The following is a 16,664-nucleotide window of genomic DNA, read 5'->3' on the forward strand; positions in this document are numbered from 1 at the left end:
GAAACTGGCAATAATGAGTGAATTAATTAGAGCAAATCTCTTTAATGAAAAAAATAAAAAGAAATCAGTTGTAAAATGTTTAACATGTCTTAGTGGAAAGGAGAGTGATAATAAAAAATAAAAAAAACACATATATTATTCAGATTATTATATTATTTAACATAATTATTTAACGTGAACCCGGAATATGAACGCAACGCGCTGAAATTAATATAATATATATTAATTATATATATATATATATATATATATATATAACTGTAGGTTAGGCCTAATAATTGTAATGATTTTATGTCGAACAATGATTACATTATATAGAGAAATTGAGCAAAGTTTTGACGTAGCTTTCAGTAAACCTCTGTTTTAACTGGTTTTAACGCGCTCTAATTGGATCTCGAGTTTAATTCAGAATGGGACTTCAATGAGCGTATCGTGAATCATTTGATTTAGATCGGGACGTATAGCTGCTTCGCAGAATATAGGTCCTATGCGTGTATGTTTGTGTGTGTGTGTGTGTGTGTGTGTGTGTGTGTGTGTGTGTTGGTTTTTGTGGTTTACAAGGACTTTTGACCTGAATACGCATCAGCATTACAGGGACATTTGTGTTTATGAGGACAGGGCCCATGTCCTTATAATTCCGGCAATGTAGAAGCTATTTTCTAAGTCCCAGGAACTCCCTCTCAAATTTTGATCTCAATTTTATCTGATGTAAGCGGGCCAGAGGCGAGCTAAGCTGATGACGACAGCGCTGCGACGTCCGGAATCATTTAGTAAACATCGAAAGATGGCTACAGATGAACACCAGTTGTTTGAAACGGCTTTGGCCGCTACAATGAACGAGTTAGACTTGGCTTTTCATATAAAAGAGGAACAGAAAACCGCACTCAAATCGTTCCTTTGCAAGAAGGACGTTTTTGCTGTTTTGCCGACTGGATACGGCAAGAGTTTAATCTATCAGTTAGCTCCGCTGGTAGCTAAGCGTATGGGGCTTAGTGAAAACCCACTGATTGGTTGTGGCGTTATCCAATTGCGTGCAGTGAGAGTTTCAAATGCACGCTTGGTGCCGCCCCTCGAGTTAGGCCCTTTTCATTGCTCGATGCCAGACCCTTAATCTTAATAGATTAGGGTCTGGATTTTTTCCAGGCTACTAACATACCACAAAACCCTGAAATCTTACTATACACTGTGTATCTCTGAACTCGAGAGTGCGCCCCTGTAGCCGGGACCCGGTACAACACCTGCGTCATCAAAAATGTGCATATTACACGCAAGTGTAAATTTTGAGGCCGCTGGTTGGCTAGATCGGTAATCCGGGCGGGAAATCGCGAAAACAAGATGGCGTCGGTGGCCGTGGCTTCAGTGCACAGTATCTTATAGTAAGTTAATGCAATTTGCAATATTATTTCAACATTAACAATAATTTACCAACTGTACATTAAATGTATGAGTGTTAAGCAAACATATAAGCAAACCTATACCGTTTATTTAATAAACTATGACTAGATTAAATTTCTTGAAACCTGTTACGAGTCAGAGTGATAAATAACTGGGAATTAAGATTGTAAACCAAACTACACATTTAACTACTAGGCTTTATCATAATTATATATTAAATACATATTAATATTAGTATTTATTTTTATATTATTTTTTTACAATTCCATTTATATTATAATCGTCGTGGTCTAATCAAGTGTTTTTCAACCTTTTTTGAGCCAATGTACAGTTTTAATTGAAAAGCAGCAAGCAGCTATGCGTAATCGGACAGCTCATTTGTCAGAAACACTTTAAGTTCGTCCCGCAGCTCATACACACGGGCCAGGACTTTGCCGCGCAATAACCATCGCACCTCCATATGAAAGAGCAAGGCTTTATGCTCCGCTCCCTTTCCTCACACAAAGATGCAAATATGCGACTTTTTAAAGGTCGTGTCTTCACAAAGTTTACCATGCACACAACATCATCCATCACAGGAACTAAGTCTGCTGGTAATGTCTTGGCTACGAGGGGTTCAAATGCAGATTGGTGAGTAAAAAAAGTCTCAAAAATAAATAAAAATCTTACGGTTCAAAAACATTTGACTGGTAGTGTATATTTTGTCCCAGTAGAACTGACAGTCTTAATGTGAAATCAAAATTACTGAATTATCTCAAATGAAATGCAGTGGTCAGTATCGAGGGTATTTTTCTATTACAGCAGACACATCAAATAATGACGGAGGTGAAAAGACGGAGAAGAAAACTCAAGCCACTGGAGGAGGCCATACAGTTTGCAATTGTGAAGAAGGACAAACATGGGCTTGAGGGCAGATTCATCAGTGATTTTAAAGGTGAGTTAAATGTTCTGATTGATTATAGTTATAGCTAGTTCACTTAAAAATGGGTGTCCTCCAATATTATGACCACTACACAAAATGCAATTCACCAAGACAGATTCCCATTCTCTACTGACTTCCATGGCATTTATGTCCATGCTGGGGATGTCAGTGGGGACCAGCATTTGATGGCGAGTAAATCAGAACAGAATTTTCATTTTTGGGTGAACTATTCCTTTAAAGTGACTTGTTTAATACAGCGGTCTCTGGTTTATTATGTGTTATTCTCAGTGATGATTTCTGTACATTCCTCTTGTTGTTTAGGCAGGGGTGTGGAATACAGAGTACAGGGGTGACCTAATAAGCAAGGTGGAGTGTGAGCGGAGGCAGAGGATCCATCATGACGCCATGAAAGTTTTCTTTTTTGAGTTTTGATACAATGGAAAACTTCTCTGGTATGTCCAAGTGTTTGATGCACGTGTGTATTTTGAATTATATCACATGATTGAAATTGTGGCAATAGTTATTTACTGCTTAATTTAGCTCATATTTTGCTGTAATTATCAGTTATGTATTCTCAAAGATTGATGGTTATTAAATGGTAGATCTCAAAGAATGATGCTTTCAGTACTGGTTATATCTGTCATTTGTTTAGTGCTGATGCAGCCCCAGATGACTGTTCCCTTGGGCGACTCGTAAATGATGACCACGTTAATCCGACCAGTAGGATGAAGACCATCCGCGTGGATGGTAGACCTCACCTCTGCTTATTTGCTTTGAGGAACATCTTTCCTGGTGAAGAAATCACTTATGATTATGGTGATTCAGAGTGGCCATGGCGATGCGCGGTATGAAAACCTTTACAATAACTGATTATTAAATCATTATTTATTGGGATTGTATTGGATTAATTGTCACCCATTGTAAAATGTATGACTTTTTATGTATACCATCACATCTATTCACTACATTATGTCAGTTTGTGTGAAGCTTTACACCTGTGTTATGAAGACCATCATCACATATTCTTGATATCTGACTTGACTGAAGAATCTCAGTGTTGTGTTAGTTTGACAAAAGCCTGGTTTATGCGGACACTAGTTATTACCGGGACAATGGGCTGCATCTATGTGAAATATTGGGATTATTTACATCTCACTGTGGTCAATATGATATTGAGAAAACAGCAGTTCTCTAAATTGGTAAAAAGTAGGTCCCCCTTGATTCCAATTTGCTTTCATTAAGTAATATTAAAGGTGCCATAGAATGGAAAACTGAATTTATCTTGGCATGGTTGAATAATAACAATTCAGTACATGGACATGACATACCATGAGTCTCAAACAGCATTGTTTCCTACTTCTTATATAAATCTAGTGTTTGCAAAATACGACTGTAAAAAGGGCAAATTCCAACACAACACCGACTGTAACGCAACAGTCCAGAGGCGTAATAGTTACGCCCCCAACATTTGCATCGCCCAATCATCAGTAACGTCAGTACATCAGTAAAACCATAGATATATATACGTAGATACCCCATTGGACCGCTCCAAGCACGTAGATGCGTCCGACATTTTGGAACGGTCCACTTGACGTCATTCACCATACTGTAGGTTCGCAGACCAACGGCTGTGCAGGACTGTGGCATTTCGAATATTCACTGATTACTATGGTCAGTTACATAGACCTATGGGTGAAAGACGTCAAGTAGACCGCAGTGAAATGGAGGACGACTCACGTATGACGGCCCATAGAAACAGTCGCTAATGAGGCATCTACGTATATATATCTATGAGTAAAACCACTGAAGGGACATGGTTAGCTTAACGCTAGTGGTAGCCTGTACATAAGATTTTACTTACCACATAAACGGAGAGATGAGTGCACTGATGATGGCCAATGATTGACAGATCCTGAGCATCACTAAAGCATCAAAACTTGTGTGGTAAGTCCATCTTATGTTATTCTAGTTCGCTGCAGTGTAACGTTACACAGAGCAAATGCGTTCACAGTAGTGAGAGAAAAAAATGTTGCGGATTCAAAACGGCAGATTCAACAAACCGCATATTAAAAGCGGCTAGAGTTAAATAAATGAAGCGGCCGTAATTAAATATATATTTCCTCCATGTGTTTCCTTACAGCTGTGTGAGCAAGCCAATCAGAGCAGAGCTCCTCATTATTATGCAGGAACCTTCCAAATAAGGCAATGACAGAGCATTTCATTCTAGGGACAAATCCTAGGGTTGTAAATGGACCTGTGGTAAATGGCCCTTTCCTATTACATATACCTTCTATTTAGATATCAGAGAACAATTTAAAATATTCTGTCAATGCATTCTATGGCACCTTTAAAACTATATATATATATATAAAAGTAACTTTATAATATATATCTATGCCACATAATTTTTTTTTAATTTGCTTTCTCCAAGGGGTGGGGAATGTTGGTCCTGGAGGGCCAGTGTCCCTTCAGAGTTTAGATCTAACCCTTATCAAACACACCTGAACCAGCTAATCAAAGTCTCCAGGATTTTTTGGGGAGTTTTTTAAACTCTGCATGGACACTGGCCCTCCAGGATAAAGTTTCCAACACCTGCACTAGATGATAGATGAGAATCTGTGTCTGACCAACCTAAAGAAACTTTAAAGGTATCTGAGAAGATAGATATCTGAGAAGACTGAGATATTGAGTTGCCTATGTCCCGATAGTAACTAGTGTCCTCGTAAACCAGGCTTTTGTCAAACTAACACAACACACTGAGATTATTCAGTCAAATCAGACATCAAGAATGTGATGATGGTCCTCATAACACAGGTGTAAAGCTTCACACAAACTGAAGTAATGTAATGAACACAAATGTAATGCATAAAAAGACTTTAACATTACATTGGGTAATATTTAAATATTTTTTTTAAAAATAAATATTGTGCTTTTATTTGTATATTATCATGTTAAAATAAAAGCAAGGTTATGAAGTCATTTTAAATCATTATTTCATTACATTAACAACTGTCTGTCTATACATTTATTCCTTGGATATATTTCTCACATTCTGTTGGATTGATGGTGTTTTATCGCTCTTAGAGAAAGTGTTTCTGTATGTAAAGTGTTTTCGTATTTTTCAGATAACTCCTAAGACCCAGCTGTCATCAGACACCAATGATTGCGGTGCGGTTGCTGTGGGACTAGATGAGGTAAATGCAGTTGTGCTGCAAGAGAATGATCCTATGAAGCAAAGACATGTTTGTGAGATCTACTGTAGGCTGTTAACATATTTAAACCAATGATACAAATGTCTAATTTTATGTTTCATAGACTCTTAAAGAAGTTGAACCACCCACTCTTGAAATGAACACTCAGTCCCAGTCTGAGGAGCGAGACGTAGATATTACATTAATTACTTTGCCACAAGTGGTTAAAATACTTAGTGGTTAAAAATGTCTTGTTCATAAAAGGACCAAATCCTTTGTCTTTAAAAGAATGTTTATGTTTTTCTTTTAATTTCAGTAGACTCCTGAGAGGGACCAATTTTCATTGGTGAATCAAGACAGTGTTGAGAAGGATATGGTGAAGGTAATAAAAAGAGCATTGCATACTTTTACAAAATGTTTGGTGTAGTAAGAAATCTTCTCTGCATGACCCTTTGCTGTTTTCATTATGTTTTCAGATCTCACCTGCCAAAGGACATGTTTTAAATGAGGAGCAGAGCTTTTGTGCCCCCACTGAAGCAGTCGAGGAGGTATTCACATATTTTGGTTGAATTATTTACACTGTTTCCTATTATTTACCCATATTCTGGTAACCTGCCACAGTTTTATAATGAACCAAAAATATTTGACCCTTTTCCCAAAAAAAGTAATGTCTTTGATATTGTGTCTTATAGTGTCAAGCATGGACAAATGTTCAAAATGTGTGGGACCTATCGCAGCAATGAACTGGTTTGGACTGAAATGTAAAGGTTAGTATGGTGTCATTCACCTTTATGTTATGAATTCAGCTTAACATTGTGTAACTGTTGAAGTAGCTGATTATCAGACCATTGTTATGTCAGTTGTGTAGAACCATCACCGATAATAGGGGTGTAACACATTTTTCACTTAAGTTTGGCCATAGAAACTGACAATAACAGACATATGACATTTCTCTTATAGTGTGCTCCTGTTTCTGGCACAAGTCCTGCTATTCAAAGCTTCATGAATGGAATAGGAAACCGTCATTACAGGTAAGAAAATAATTATTTTTCAACATAGAAGAAAGCTTTCTTCTATGAATGTGCAAGATTTCGTGTTCATTACCCGCTGTATGGAAATAACAAGAATAGCAACGTGCTGTAAACGATAAAACTGTTTGCACTTCAAACCAGTGTGTTCATAATTAAGCTAAAAGATGAAAAGTATACGGTAAGACACACGAATTTGCAATATCAAGCAGCAAAAATGCAACTATATTTAGTTGCATTTTTGTGCAACTAAATTTGGCTGGAAGCAAGTGACACCGGAAGCCAGGCACATTACATTTACAAATGGCCACAACCAGTCTTACAGGAAAAATATGGTTGATATGTTTGCTCATTATTTTTTGCTCTTTAAGAATTGCCAATGCTGTAAATTAATCATACATATTTTGACAATGGGAAGTAAGTTCAGAGGAAGACGAGCTGTCAGATGAAAATCAGTCAGACAGTTCAGATGAATTGACAACAAAACCAAGACCAAGCTGTGATCAAACTAAGAAGCTCTCACATACACAGGAAGCTGCATCCTCTAAGATGAGTGAAGGAAAAGGAGTCTTACAGGCCAGAGAAGCCGCATGTATGTATGAAGAGTCTGACTTACTTTGCCATGAGGAGCAGTTGACTGATGTTGAGACAGACAGTGAATCAGATAGTTATGGTGAATGCCACAATCCCAGAAAGCAAGGCTCAGTATGCAGGTCAGCAGATGTGCTTATGTCATCACCCCGATCACACAAGGAACAAGACCGTAGTGAGAAGCATTTAAATACCAAAAGGGCAGCAGTGTTGAGAGAAGAATTGAGGGAAAGCAGTGTGGCTGAAGAAGATCAGTGTGTGCAGTCAGCAAAAAATCTCATGTTCAGCAAATAGTAAGAACTACTGTTACATCTGCGGGAAACCTCAGACCAAGTTGGCACGCCATTTGAAAACTCATTAGGGTGAAGTTGAAGTTGCGCAGGCTTTGTCACTTCCAGTGCACTCGAAAGAACGCAAAGCACTGCTCCAAAAACTCAGAAACAAGGGCAACAGAATGACACAGATGTTTTACAGTATGGAGATGGGGCTCTTAAAATGAAAAGGGCACCAAAAAGAGAATGTGATGTAAAGCAGTTTGTGCATTGCATGTACTGCAAAGGGATGTTTGTGCGGCGAGATCTATGGCGTCATTTGAAAAGATGTCCCTCAAAACCTGCCACAGACAGTGAAAACCAAGGGAAGATAAGAGTTTTGGGTTTGGCAACTATGGCAGAGTCTTCATTCAGTCAGCACATATCTCAAGGAGTTTGGAAAATCTTGGGTGTGAAGCAGGACGAAATTTCCGCTGTTGTCAAAAATGACCTGAGTATTCTTCAGCTTGCACAGTCATTCTTTTAACAAACATGGACATGATCCTAGCAAATTTGAGTACATTCGACAAAAACTTTGTGAAATTGGAAGACTGTTGTTGCAGTTTTTGACTTATATTGCGTAGAGAGTTTTCGCTATACAGTCTTGAAGAAGCTGTGAAGCCTGCCAATTTTCATACACTCATTCAAGCCGTCCAGAGGGTGTATGGCTATGATGGTGACTGCTACCAAACCCCAAGTCTCGCTCTGAAACTGGGGCATTCACTGAACAAGATTTGAAAAAACATTCACTGCCGAGCACTGATGTCTAAAGACAAGGAACTGATTGCGTCAACAGAGACCTTCAAAAAAACTCTACACCTCAAAGTGGTCTGAGATGATTTCACACACTGCTTTGGTCACACTGAATGAAGCCAAATTTAATAAGATCAAGGGGAAAAGGGGAAGAAAGGTTGCGGTTCTTCTCTCGCCTGATATGGTCGATGCCCTGACGCTGCTGGTCAGCAAGAGAAGTGAGTGTGGAGTGCTGGACACTAACTGCCAGAGTCACTACAGAGGCCAGGACTCCCTCAGAGTGTATGCAAGTGAATGTGGAGCTCAGAATCCACAATTTATAAGATCAACTCACCTAGGGAAGCACGTGGCTACTCTCTCACAAATCCTGAACTTGAAGAACAACGAACTAGGTCAGGTTGCGATTTCTTGGGGCATGACATCCGTGTCCACCGTGACTATTATAGGCTACCAGAAGCCACTACTCAGCTTGCTAAAATATCTAAGTTACTCCTAGCCATTCAAAAGGGACATCTGCCTGATCTTCAGGGCAAATCACACTGGTCTCACATAGAGTTTTTGAATACAAACATACAGAAACCATTCTAAAACACTGACATCTCATGGCAAAGAACTTTCAGAAGATTTGAGAATCAGAATCATTGCTCTCCACAAAGATGGTTAAGGCTATTAGAGGTTCAGTAACAGCCTGAAACCGAGTTACACTACAGTGGTCAGAGTCATAAAGAGGTTTTCCAAGATAGGTTCCATTCGGAACAGGCCTTGGAATGGTCGATCAACGAAGCTGAGCACTTGTTCTGTGCGTCAGGTGCAGAAACTGACTTCAGAAAACAGACGCATAAGTGCTGCCATCATTGCTTTAAAGGTTGCAGAAGTAGAGGGTCAGCTTGTCGGTGCTCAGACCATACGCCACACACTGCAACAAGTCCGTTTGCATAGATGTCATCCCAGAAGGATTTGACAACCTGTCCAAGAGCATGAATTACTGGAACCATGTCCTGTGGTCTGATGCAACTATGAGATAAACTTGTTTGACTCAAATAGTGTCCAGCATGTGTGGTGATGCCATGGTGAGGACTACTAAGAAAGTTGTGTCTTGCCTACAGTCAAGCATGGTGGTGGTAGCATCATGATCTGGGGCTGCATGAGTGCTGCTGGTTCTGGGGAGCTGCAGTTCACTGAGGGAAACATGGATTCCATTATGTACTGTACATTCTAAAGCAGAACAAGATGCCTTCTAAACTAGGCCGTAACTTCAGTGACGATGACGTAACATGACATGATGACAACCCCAAACACACCACCAAGATGACAACTGCCTTGCAGAGGAAGCTTAAGGTTAAGGTGATGGGGTAATCAAGTATGTCTCCAGACCTGAACCCTATTAAGCACCTGTGGGGTATCCTCAAGTGTAAGGTGTTGAAGCATCATGTGTCAACTGCAGCTCTGGTCAATTCCATGCCCAGGATGATTTAGGCAGTGCCAGATAATAATGGTGCTAACACAAAATATTGACACTTTGGACAAGTTCACCTAGAGTGTGCTCATCTTTGTTTATCCGCTATTTTGACAATAATGGCTGCATGTTGAGTCATTTTCAGGGGATAGTAAATCTATACTGCCATACAAGCTGGACATTGACTATTCTAAAATATATGCAAGTTTAATTTCTATAGTATTGTCCCTTGAGGAGATATACTAAAATAGTTGCTTAAATGTGAGTGGTGTACTTTTGTAAGATACTGTATATCTGCATGGCCTGCATATATGTGGTGGGGTTCTGCTTAAGAATGTCCCCATGAAACATGTAGGTGATCCTCTTAGCCGTTTCCTTTTCAGCTTCTGTCATATTTAAAGAACTATTACAGAATTCTCTCTCAGTGGAAAGTTCAGACAACTTATTGACCATTACATTCAGTTTTCCCTTAATCTAATTCCTCTCTTTCATCCATCCCAGGGATCGCTCCCAGCATGAGCGTGCCTCTGCTACTGGCACAAGCCCCAGCCATCTTTCCCCACAGAATATGTGAGTTCAGTGATTATCATACCATATGGAGGTTCGCAGCTAAATGTGTCATTTGTGTCTCCCAGTGGAATCAGTGTCCTTACTGCGGGCCTCTGGACACCAAACTCCACAACAGGGTATACTAAGGCTGCCGCAGCAACTCATGCGCAGTCTGTAATTCTTTTCTAACTCCACCATCACTAGCCCGTTTGTCAATCCATTCATCCCCCCTCCCCCCGAACCATTGCCGACTAAAATTCTCATTTTACAGATTAAGTTCAAGCAGGTCTCTCACACGGCTTTCACCCCGGTGTCGTAAGTCTCCATTTTTAAAGCCTCATCTGCCCTAATCACCATTCCGCGCTAAATTCACCTGAAACAATCGACTTCCTAATAAAAAAAAGAACTAGATCCAAACTTCATGATCGGCTCTTTTTCTGTTCCTCCCTACAGTGTTTTCCAGGTCAACCCCATCGATGTAGCTACCAGAAAGTTTTCAGGTAAAAAACGCCTTATAATCGCTCTCTCATCCCCACATAATTTGTTGCCGAGGATTAACAGCTTTATCCCACTCATATCTAATCTGTTCACCTCTTAGACAACTTTTTGATCATTTCGCCCTCCGAAAAGCTTTTTGCAGAGCTCGGGATTTCCCTCGCCCAAGACAAAACAGAAGGCCCTAGCACTTATATCAAATTCTTGGGAATCAACTTGGATTCCCAAAATTTTAAGCTTCTTTGGTTCCCTAGAGGACCAAATATCCCTAACTGACTCATTCCACAACAAGCTCAATCTATGGATATCCTTTCTCAATCAATGGAATGCCTTATCCTTCTTCTATAACAACCTGATTTCTTCTCTAATCGATATTCAATTAGAGACGCCGCCCCCTCTGTCGGTTTTCAAGGGTCCCCCAGATCGCTCAAAGTACTGCCCCTAGCACTCCCATTCACCGGCCATATGACCAGAAAACAAAATCACGGTCAATCTTAAAAGTGGCTCTTTCGTCGTAATTATGCTTTTAGATGAAAGTTTGACTCATTTACAATCCAAAAAACACCCCAGATTGCATTTTGGCGAAAGTTTCCCTTTAATGATGACAATCTTCATGTGGTCTGAAAAATGATCTAATGTAATTAATAATATTTTTAGCAGCCCTGTGTTTTAACAGCATGAGACCCAACACTGTTATTATAATCAGGATTTTTAAAATGTATTCTGCAGGAAAAAATAAAACTTCTTTGTTATTTAGACACACAGATGTCAAGCATAAACATAAGTCTCTCAAGAATGGTGACAATCAATATTAGATCAACTCTGAATATCACCAAGCATCTACTCAATTGTAACAACAACAAAAAATATGTATAAAAAATAGTTAGAATTAAAGAAAATACTAAGATAATTCAGCTGCAGAATTTTTTCACGCTGGATGAGTTTTGACTGGTGGCACCCAGCATGGACTGAAACAATTATGTTGATTGCCACCATTGTTGAGATGCATATGCTGATTCTTGATGTCTGTGTGTTTAAATGGTGAACTAGTTTATATGTTCTTTCTGCAAATTAATCTTCAAAAATCCTTCAGATTCTATTCACACCATTGGAACTCATGCCTTTGAGTCACATGGCTATTATAATCAATATCACAAAAATAACACAATCAAATAATCAGAGATCAGACTTGGAATAAGAACAGTGGTTCATGTCGTTACATGATAATTGTCTTTATCCAGACATAACCAACACCTGGTGACGAGGAGCCCAAGTAAACACTGGGCAATGTCTTCATGATGGCAACATCAAACCAAAATATTATTAACACATTAGTTAATTATTCATAAACTGTTGAGATGACACTTACTGTGAAGGTAAGCATTAACAGTATCACTGGCTTCACTCACTCCCACTTTATCAACAATCCTGCAGCGGATCAGGTAATGCTTTCCAGACTCCAATTCAGTCAGAGTAAAGTCTTCATCATATGTGTCTCTGGAAGACCATGGTTCCTCAGCTTCACAATGTGGTTTTACCTGCTTGTATTCCACTCTGTACTGCAGTCCCTCTCTAGATAAAGAGCTCTGCAGTTTAAGGGACACATTTTGGGCCAGGACATTTTTCACTATTGGTGGAGGTGGCTTGGGCATGGGCTGAAACTGTGTGTCAATCAGTCCAGATTTTCTGTACAGATAGATAGAGGAGCCTGCAATGGAGGTATTAGGGATGGCAGACATAATAAATCGTATTCCCTTTTCATCTTTATTGTGCTCTGAAAACTTCCTGAATTGAGACAGGCTCTTTATCATCTTTACTATGGCACTGGGATTATTGAACCACTTTCTGGCAGATTTCACAGAAGGCAAATTGTTACACCTATCTAGTTCTTTCAACCTGTCAGATTGCACAGACTTCCTCAGGGCTGAAAGATATGGGTCTTCATACTTCAGAGATGTAAAGGTCAAGCACACCACTACATCAACATCACGATCAAAGAAGAGGGTCATGGGATCTGAGTTTTCAAATCTGATCCCTTCCAGTGACTTGGTGTGATGACTCAAGAGATCAAGTTCAGACTTTACATCATTTAACCAGTGGTTAAGAATGTCAGCATTGAATTGGGAGCTTCTGTGGTTCTTCAGGATGTCTTCCAGAGATTTCTCCTCCTCCTCTCCTCCTCGAATAGCAGGCAAGACCGTGCCGATTGCATTCCGAAGATTTGTCTTGTAAATGCTAATCAATTTCTGAAATAATTGCAGCCTCTCTTTAATGTCAATGAAATGATCTATCCATATATTTTTTAACAGATCATTGCATGCCCTTTCTGCTTCTCCCAGCTCCTCGATTGCATTTTCAATGTTGGAAATCAAACTTGTGGTGATTTTTCTCTTCAGCCGAGCTGCCTTACTTTCAAACGGATGAAGAGGATAGAGCCAGACTTTTTGTGCAACCACATTCTGTGGGTTCTTCTTCAGCAGAGTGGGGAGCTTTTTGAATGTGTGTATGGCCTCCTTGCATGTGGTGGGATTCTGCTCAAGAATAAAGTCCCCGTGAAAGGTGCAAGCAATCTTCTCAACCTTTTTATATTCATCTTCTGTCATATTTACGGATCCTTTTCCATCTATGGAAAATGACGGGATGTTCTTGACCATTGCTTTTAGTTCTCCATCAATTTCCTGCTTGATTTCTTTTTCTGACAATGTCCTATCAAACACCACGAATGCTTGCGCTCCGTACAGCACAGCAATGACCACATGAGTTGCATGAGTTGCAGTTTTCTGGTCAAACATCTGATGGTAGGGGATGTGGCCCAGCTGGAACATAGCCAGCTGTTCAAATGTTATGGTTTCACTGTAATGCATTGTGACTCTGGACACAGCATTTGAGGATTTGGTGTCATGCAAGTACTTGGCAGATCCTCCCACCTCTACCAGCCCCCCCATGAAACTGGCCTTCAAGGAAGCACTTACACCCAGGAGGCTGGACTTACTAGAGAGAGAGTCAGAACTACTGAACTTCACATCTGTATGGGGCTGTGGATCACTAACCACATTTCCACTTAATGCTTTCTTATCCCAGAGAGAAACACCTGAAATGGAAAAAAATGGCTTTAACAAGTATGAGAAATTGACTATTGTAAACGTGAATGGTAAATGTTCAGGTTTCATAGTGTTGTTTCACAAGGACAGGTTATTGGTGATTCAGCATTGAGTAAAAAATAAAAAATAAAAAATAAATAAAACCTTTTTATAAAAGGATTTTTTTTACAGTACAGATAAAGATACAGTACCTGGAATGAAGGAGTCTTTGCGGCAGTCATAAAGCATACCAAGAGACAGAGGTCTTCCTAGGGCTGCCACTACAGTGAACTCAGATTCTATGGCAATAATAAAGAAAAAGATCATATTTTCATCTTAATGACAATAGATAATGTTTAATGCTGTAGAAATGCATTATGATAAAATATAGCTGCAAGCTCATTGCACAACAAATTGTGTTCAGAGGTATTACAGAATCAAGCTGACAACTGTCCAATGAGCACACAAAATCAAATATAAAATGCAAGATGTTTTGAATATAAAGACAGCTCTTTGTATAATTTTTGGTTCAACAATCAATTTAGAAACATAGTTGGTAATATTTTAATTACAGAACCTCTGAGACTTAGGACAGCGCTTTTCATGCTACACCACCAGACTGATAAAACAGTATCAAAGTCAATACAAAAGACGTAGCATACTGTAGAAATCTTCACAAAGGGCACAAATTATTGTAGTCATGTTTGGTTACACATGACTTAAGGTGAGTGTGAGATTGTCAGATCACTACAATGGCAGAGTTAGGTTATCATTTAGAAAGATAAACTGTTGTTTCTCTGAAGCTATTATGGTCAAAAAAACTGATGTCGATACTAAAGGTACTTAAAATCTGGAACATGCAGACCACGCCTTGAAGTGGGTTTGGTTTTTGCTATTTCAGAACACCCTGAAAACTTCACTTGTCCATGCATATTTTCTGTTTCTTCACTATTAAGTATCATTACTAAGCATTACTATATTCAGAAGTCTGAATTGTATAATGCTATACAAACATGGTGGTTTGGTACGTATCTCGGGTTTTGAAATCACAGTTCAGGATGGTCTAAACTGCTCTAAACTATTGGCAGCTCTTTTACATTACTATAAGGTTACAACTAACCTAAACTTAAATAACATTTTCAATTTTGTTCTAAATTATAAAATTCCTATTTGTTGTTGAAGTACAATTATTTACTTGTTTCATTACAGATTTATTCTTGTTTTGATTGTCAATGCACGGTTTTTTTCCTTATTTTTAAATACTGTTACACTTGTTTATATTGAAGGATCTGAGGATCCTCAAATGCAAACTGTGTGTGTTGTTTCAAGAGAGCAACCATACATTTGTGTTGTGTTTTACTTTCTGTTTCTATATTCTTTATTCATTCATAATCATTCAATCAATATAGTCATTTATATATCCATTTCATTGATTCATTAATTCCCAGGTAGCCAGCGGAATCGGGCCGATTGCGGCTGAGTGCCGGCTCACTCGGCTGTGTTCTGGCAGCGGCTCGCCAGGAGTGAGCCGGCTCTGGCCCAGCAATGGTTGCCGGATTTGGCTAGGCTTTGGATATGCGGATCTGGCCCGATTCTGGTTGAGAAACGGCACATTTAGACACATTCAGCCTGACTATGGGCCATAAGTGTTAGTCCCAAAAATTCAGGTTTTACTCCTTGTGTAAATATTTGGTCCCCACAATACAGATTAAAACACATAAACACTTAACTTAATTACAAAATTGTTAAAATATTTGTTTTTAACAAAATGCCTGAGATGTCAAATCTTTTCCCTGTCAATGTTATTTATTTAATTGTATTACTATTTTAAATAATATTCTATTATTTTTGTCAGGCCAACCATGGACTTTGTTTATAATTTAAAAATGTTCACTTCATCTAAATTATGACTCTTTCATGTTGTTCTGCACCCCAAAAATAGAACCGTATCTGTCTGTAACAGAGCTAATAAAATGCTTTCAACATGTTTCACTTTATAACACCATTTTCAGGCTTGATAATCATAATGTGGCATAATTGCAAAAACTTTTTGCAAAATTTAATTTGAAATGTTATAACTGTGATTTTATGGCCAAACATAAATCCAAAAACAAAATTTAATGAGTAGTATGAACCAATAATTGACCTTCAGCTGACATCTTCTGGTTATGAAATAAGTGAGTGACACTGTCATGATATTTTATTAATAACTGATATGTTATATATTTAAAAATTATTGTACATACATTCTCTCTCTCTCTCTCTCTCTCTCTATATATATATATATATATATGTATATGTGTGTGTGTGTGTGTGTGTGTGTGTTTATTTATTTATTTTTTGGGGGGCCAGGGAGATATAACAAGGTATAATTACCTAAATGTACACCTCAGATGATAAAAATTAAATAAATAAAATTGTTATAAATATAACTTTGACTATTTTACGCCTCACGTGCGAAGCCCGCGAAAGAACCAGAGGCTATATAAGCTGCGATCAGTTCACATCACGCGCACAGCCGGATTCCCTTTGATTGAGTGGATATCGCTCGACGGAAGAGCTTCTTCAGGTAAAGTATTTTTGTGTACATAAGTGTAAAATCAACGGACTGTTATTTAAATGTACAATGTCTAAAACTACTGTTTACATAAACGAGTCTTTCCGTCTTTATTTTTTATGGCCCGCTGTTCAGCACCGTTGATTACCGTTAATGCAGTTATCTGTATGACGTCATTTGCGCAGATCTGCTAGAATTGAGAAAACCTCACATTCATGTCGGTCAAGGTAACGTTAGTTAAAAAATATATTAATTTTACAATTATCAACAATAACATTATCAGATTTAAGTTGTGTTGTCTCAGATTTGACAGAGCGCGCGACAATGACGCACACT

General features: G+C 38.7%; 2 protein-coding genes across 2 annotated transcripts in view; both read right to left on the reverse strand.

The window, feature by feature from the left end:
* The window catches only part of LOC141330426 (uncharacterized), a 392,843-nt gene that overhangs the window by 321,896 nt on the left and 54,283 nt on the right, over positions 1-16,664 (reverse strand). The gene's annotated exons all lie outside the window — the stretch shown is intronic.
* On the reverse strand, positions 11,698-14,098 carry LOC141346650 (cytolytic toxin-alpha-like). The gene is made up of 2 exons (XM_073851616.1): positions 13,984-14,098; positions 11,698-13,782 (listed from the first exon to the last, which is right to left on the reverse strand). Exons 1-2 carry the CDS (start codon positions 14,096-14,098, stop codon positions 12,035-12,037), a joined length of 1,863 nt encoding a protein of 620 aa, XP_073707717.1. The 3' UTR covers positions 11,698-12,034.

The sequence above is a fragment of the Garra rufa genome, chromosome 1 (assembly GCF_049309525.1).
Source record: "Garra rufa chromosome 1, GarRuf1.0, whole genome shotgun sequence".
In the NCBI taxonomy this organism is placed as follows: Eukaryota; Metazoa; Chordata; class Actinopteri; order Cypriniformes; family Cyprinidae; genus Garra; species Garra rufa.

What these genes read in the sequence shown, in the direction of transcription:
- LOC141346650 (XM_073851616.1), bottom strand. Translation starts at nt 14,098, where the DNA reads ATGATCTTTTTCTTTATTATTGCCATAGAATCTGAGTTCACTGTAGTG. An exon ending in CAAAGACTCCTTCATTCCAG is followed by an intron (nt 13,783 to 13,983) that starts GTACTGTATCTT and finishes TTTCCATTTCAG; the next exon opens with GTGTTTCTCTCTGGGATAAG.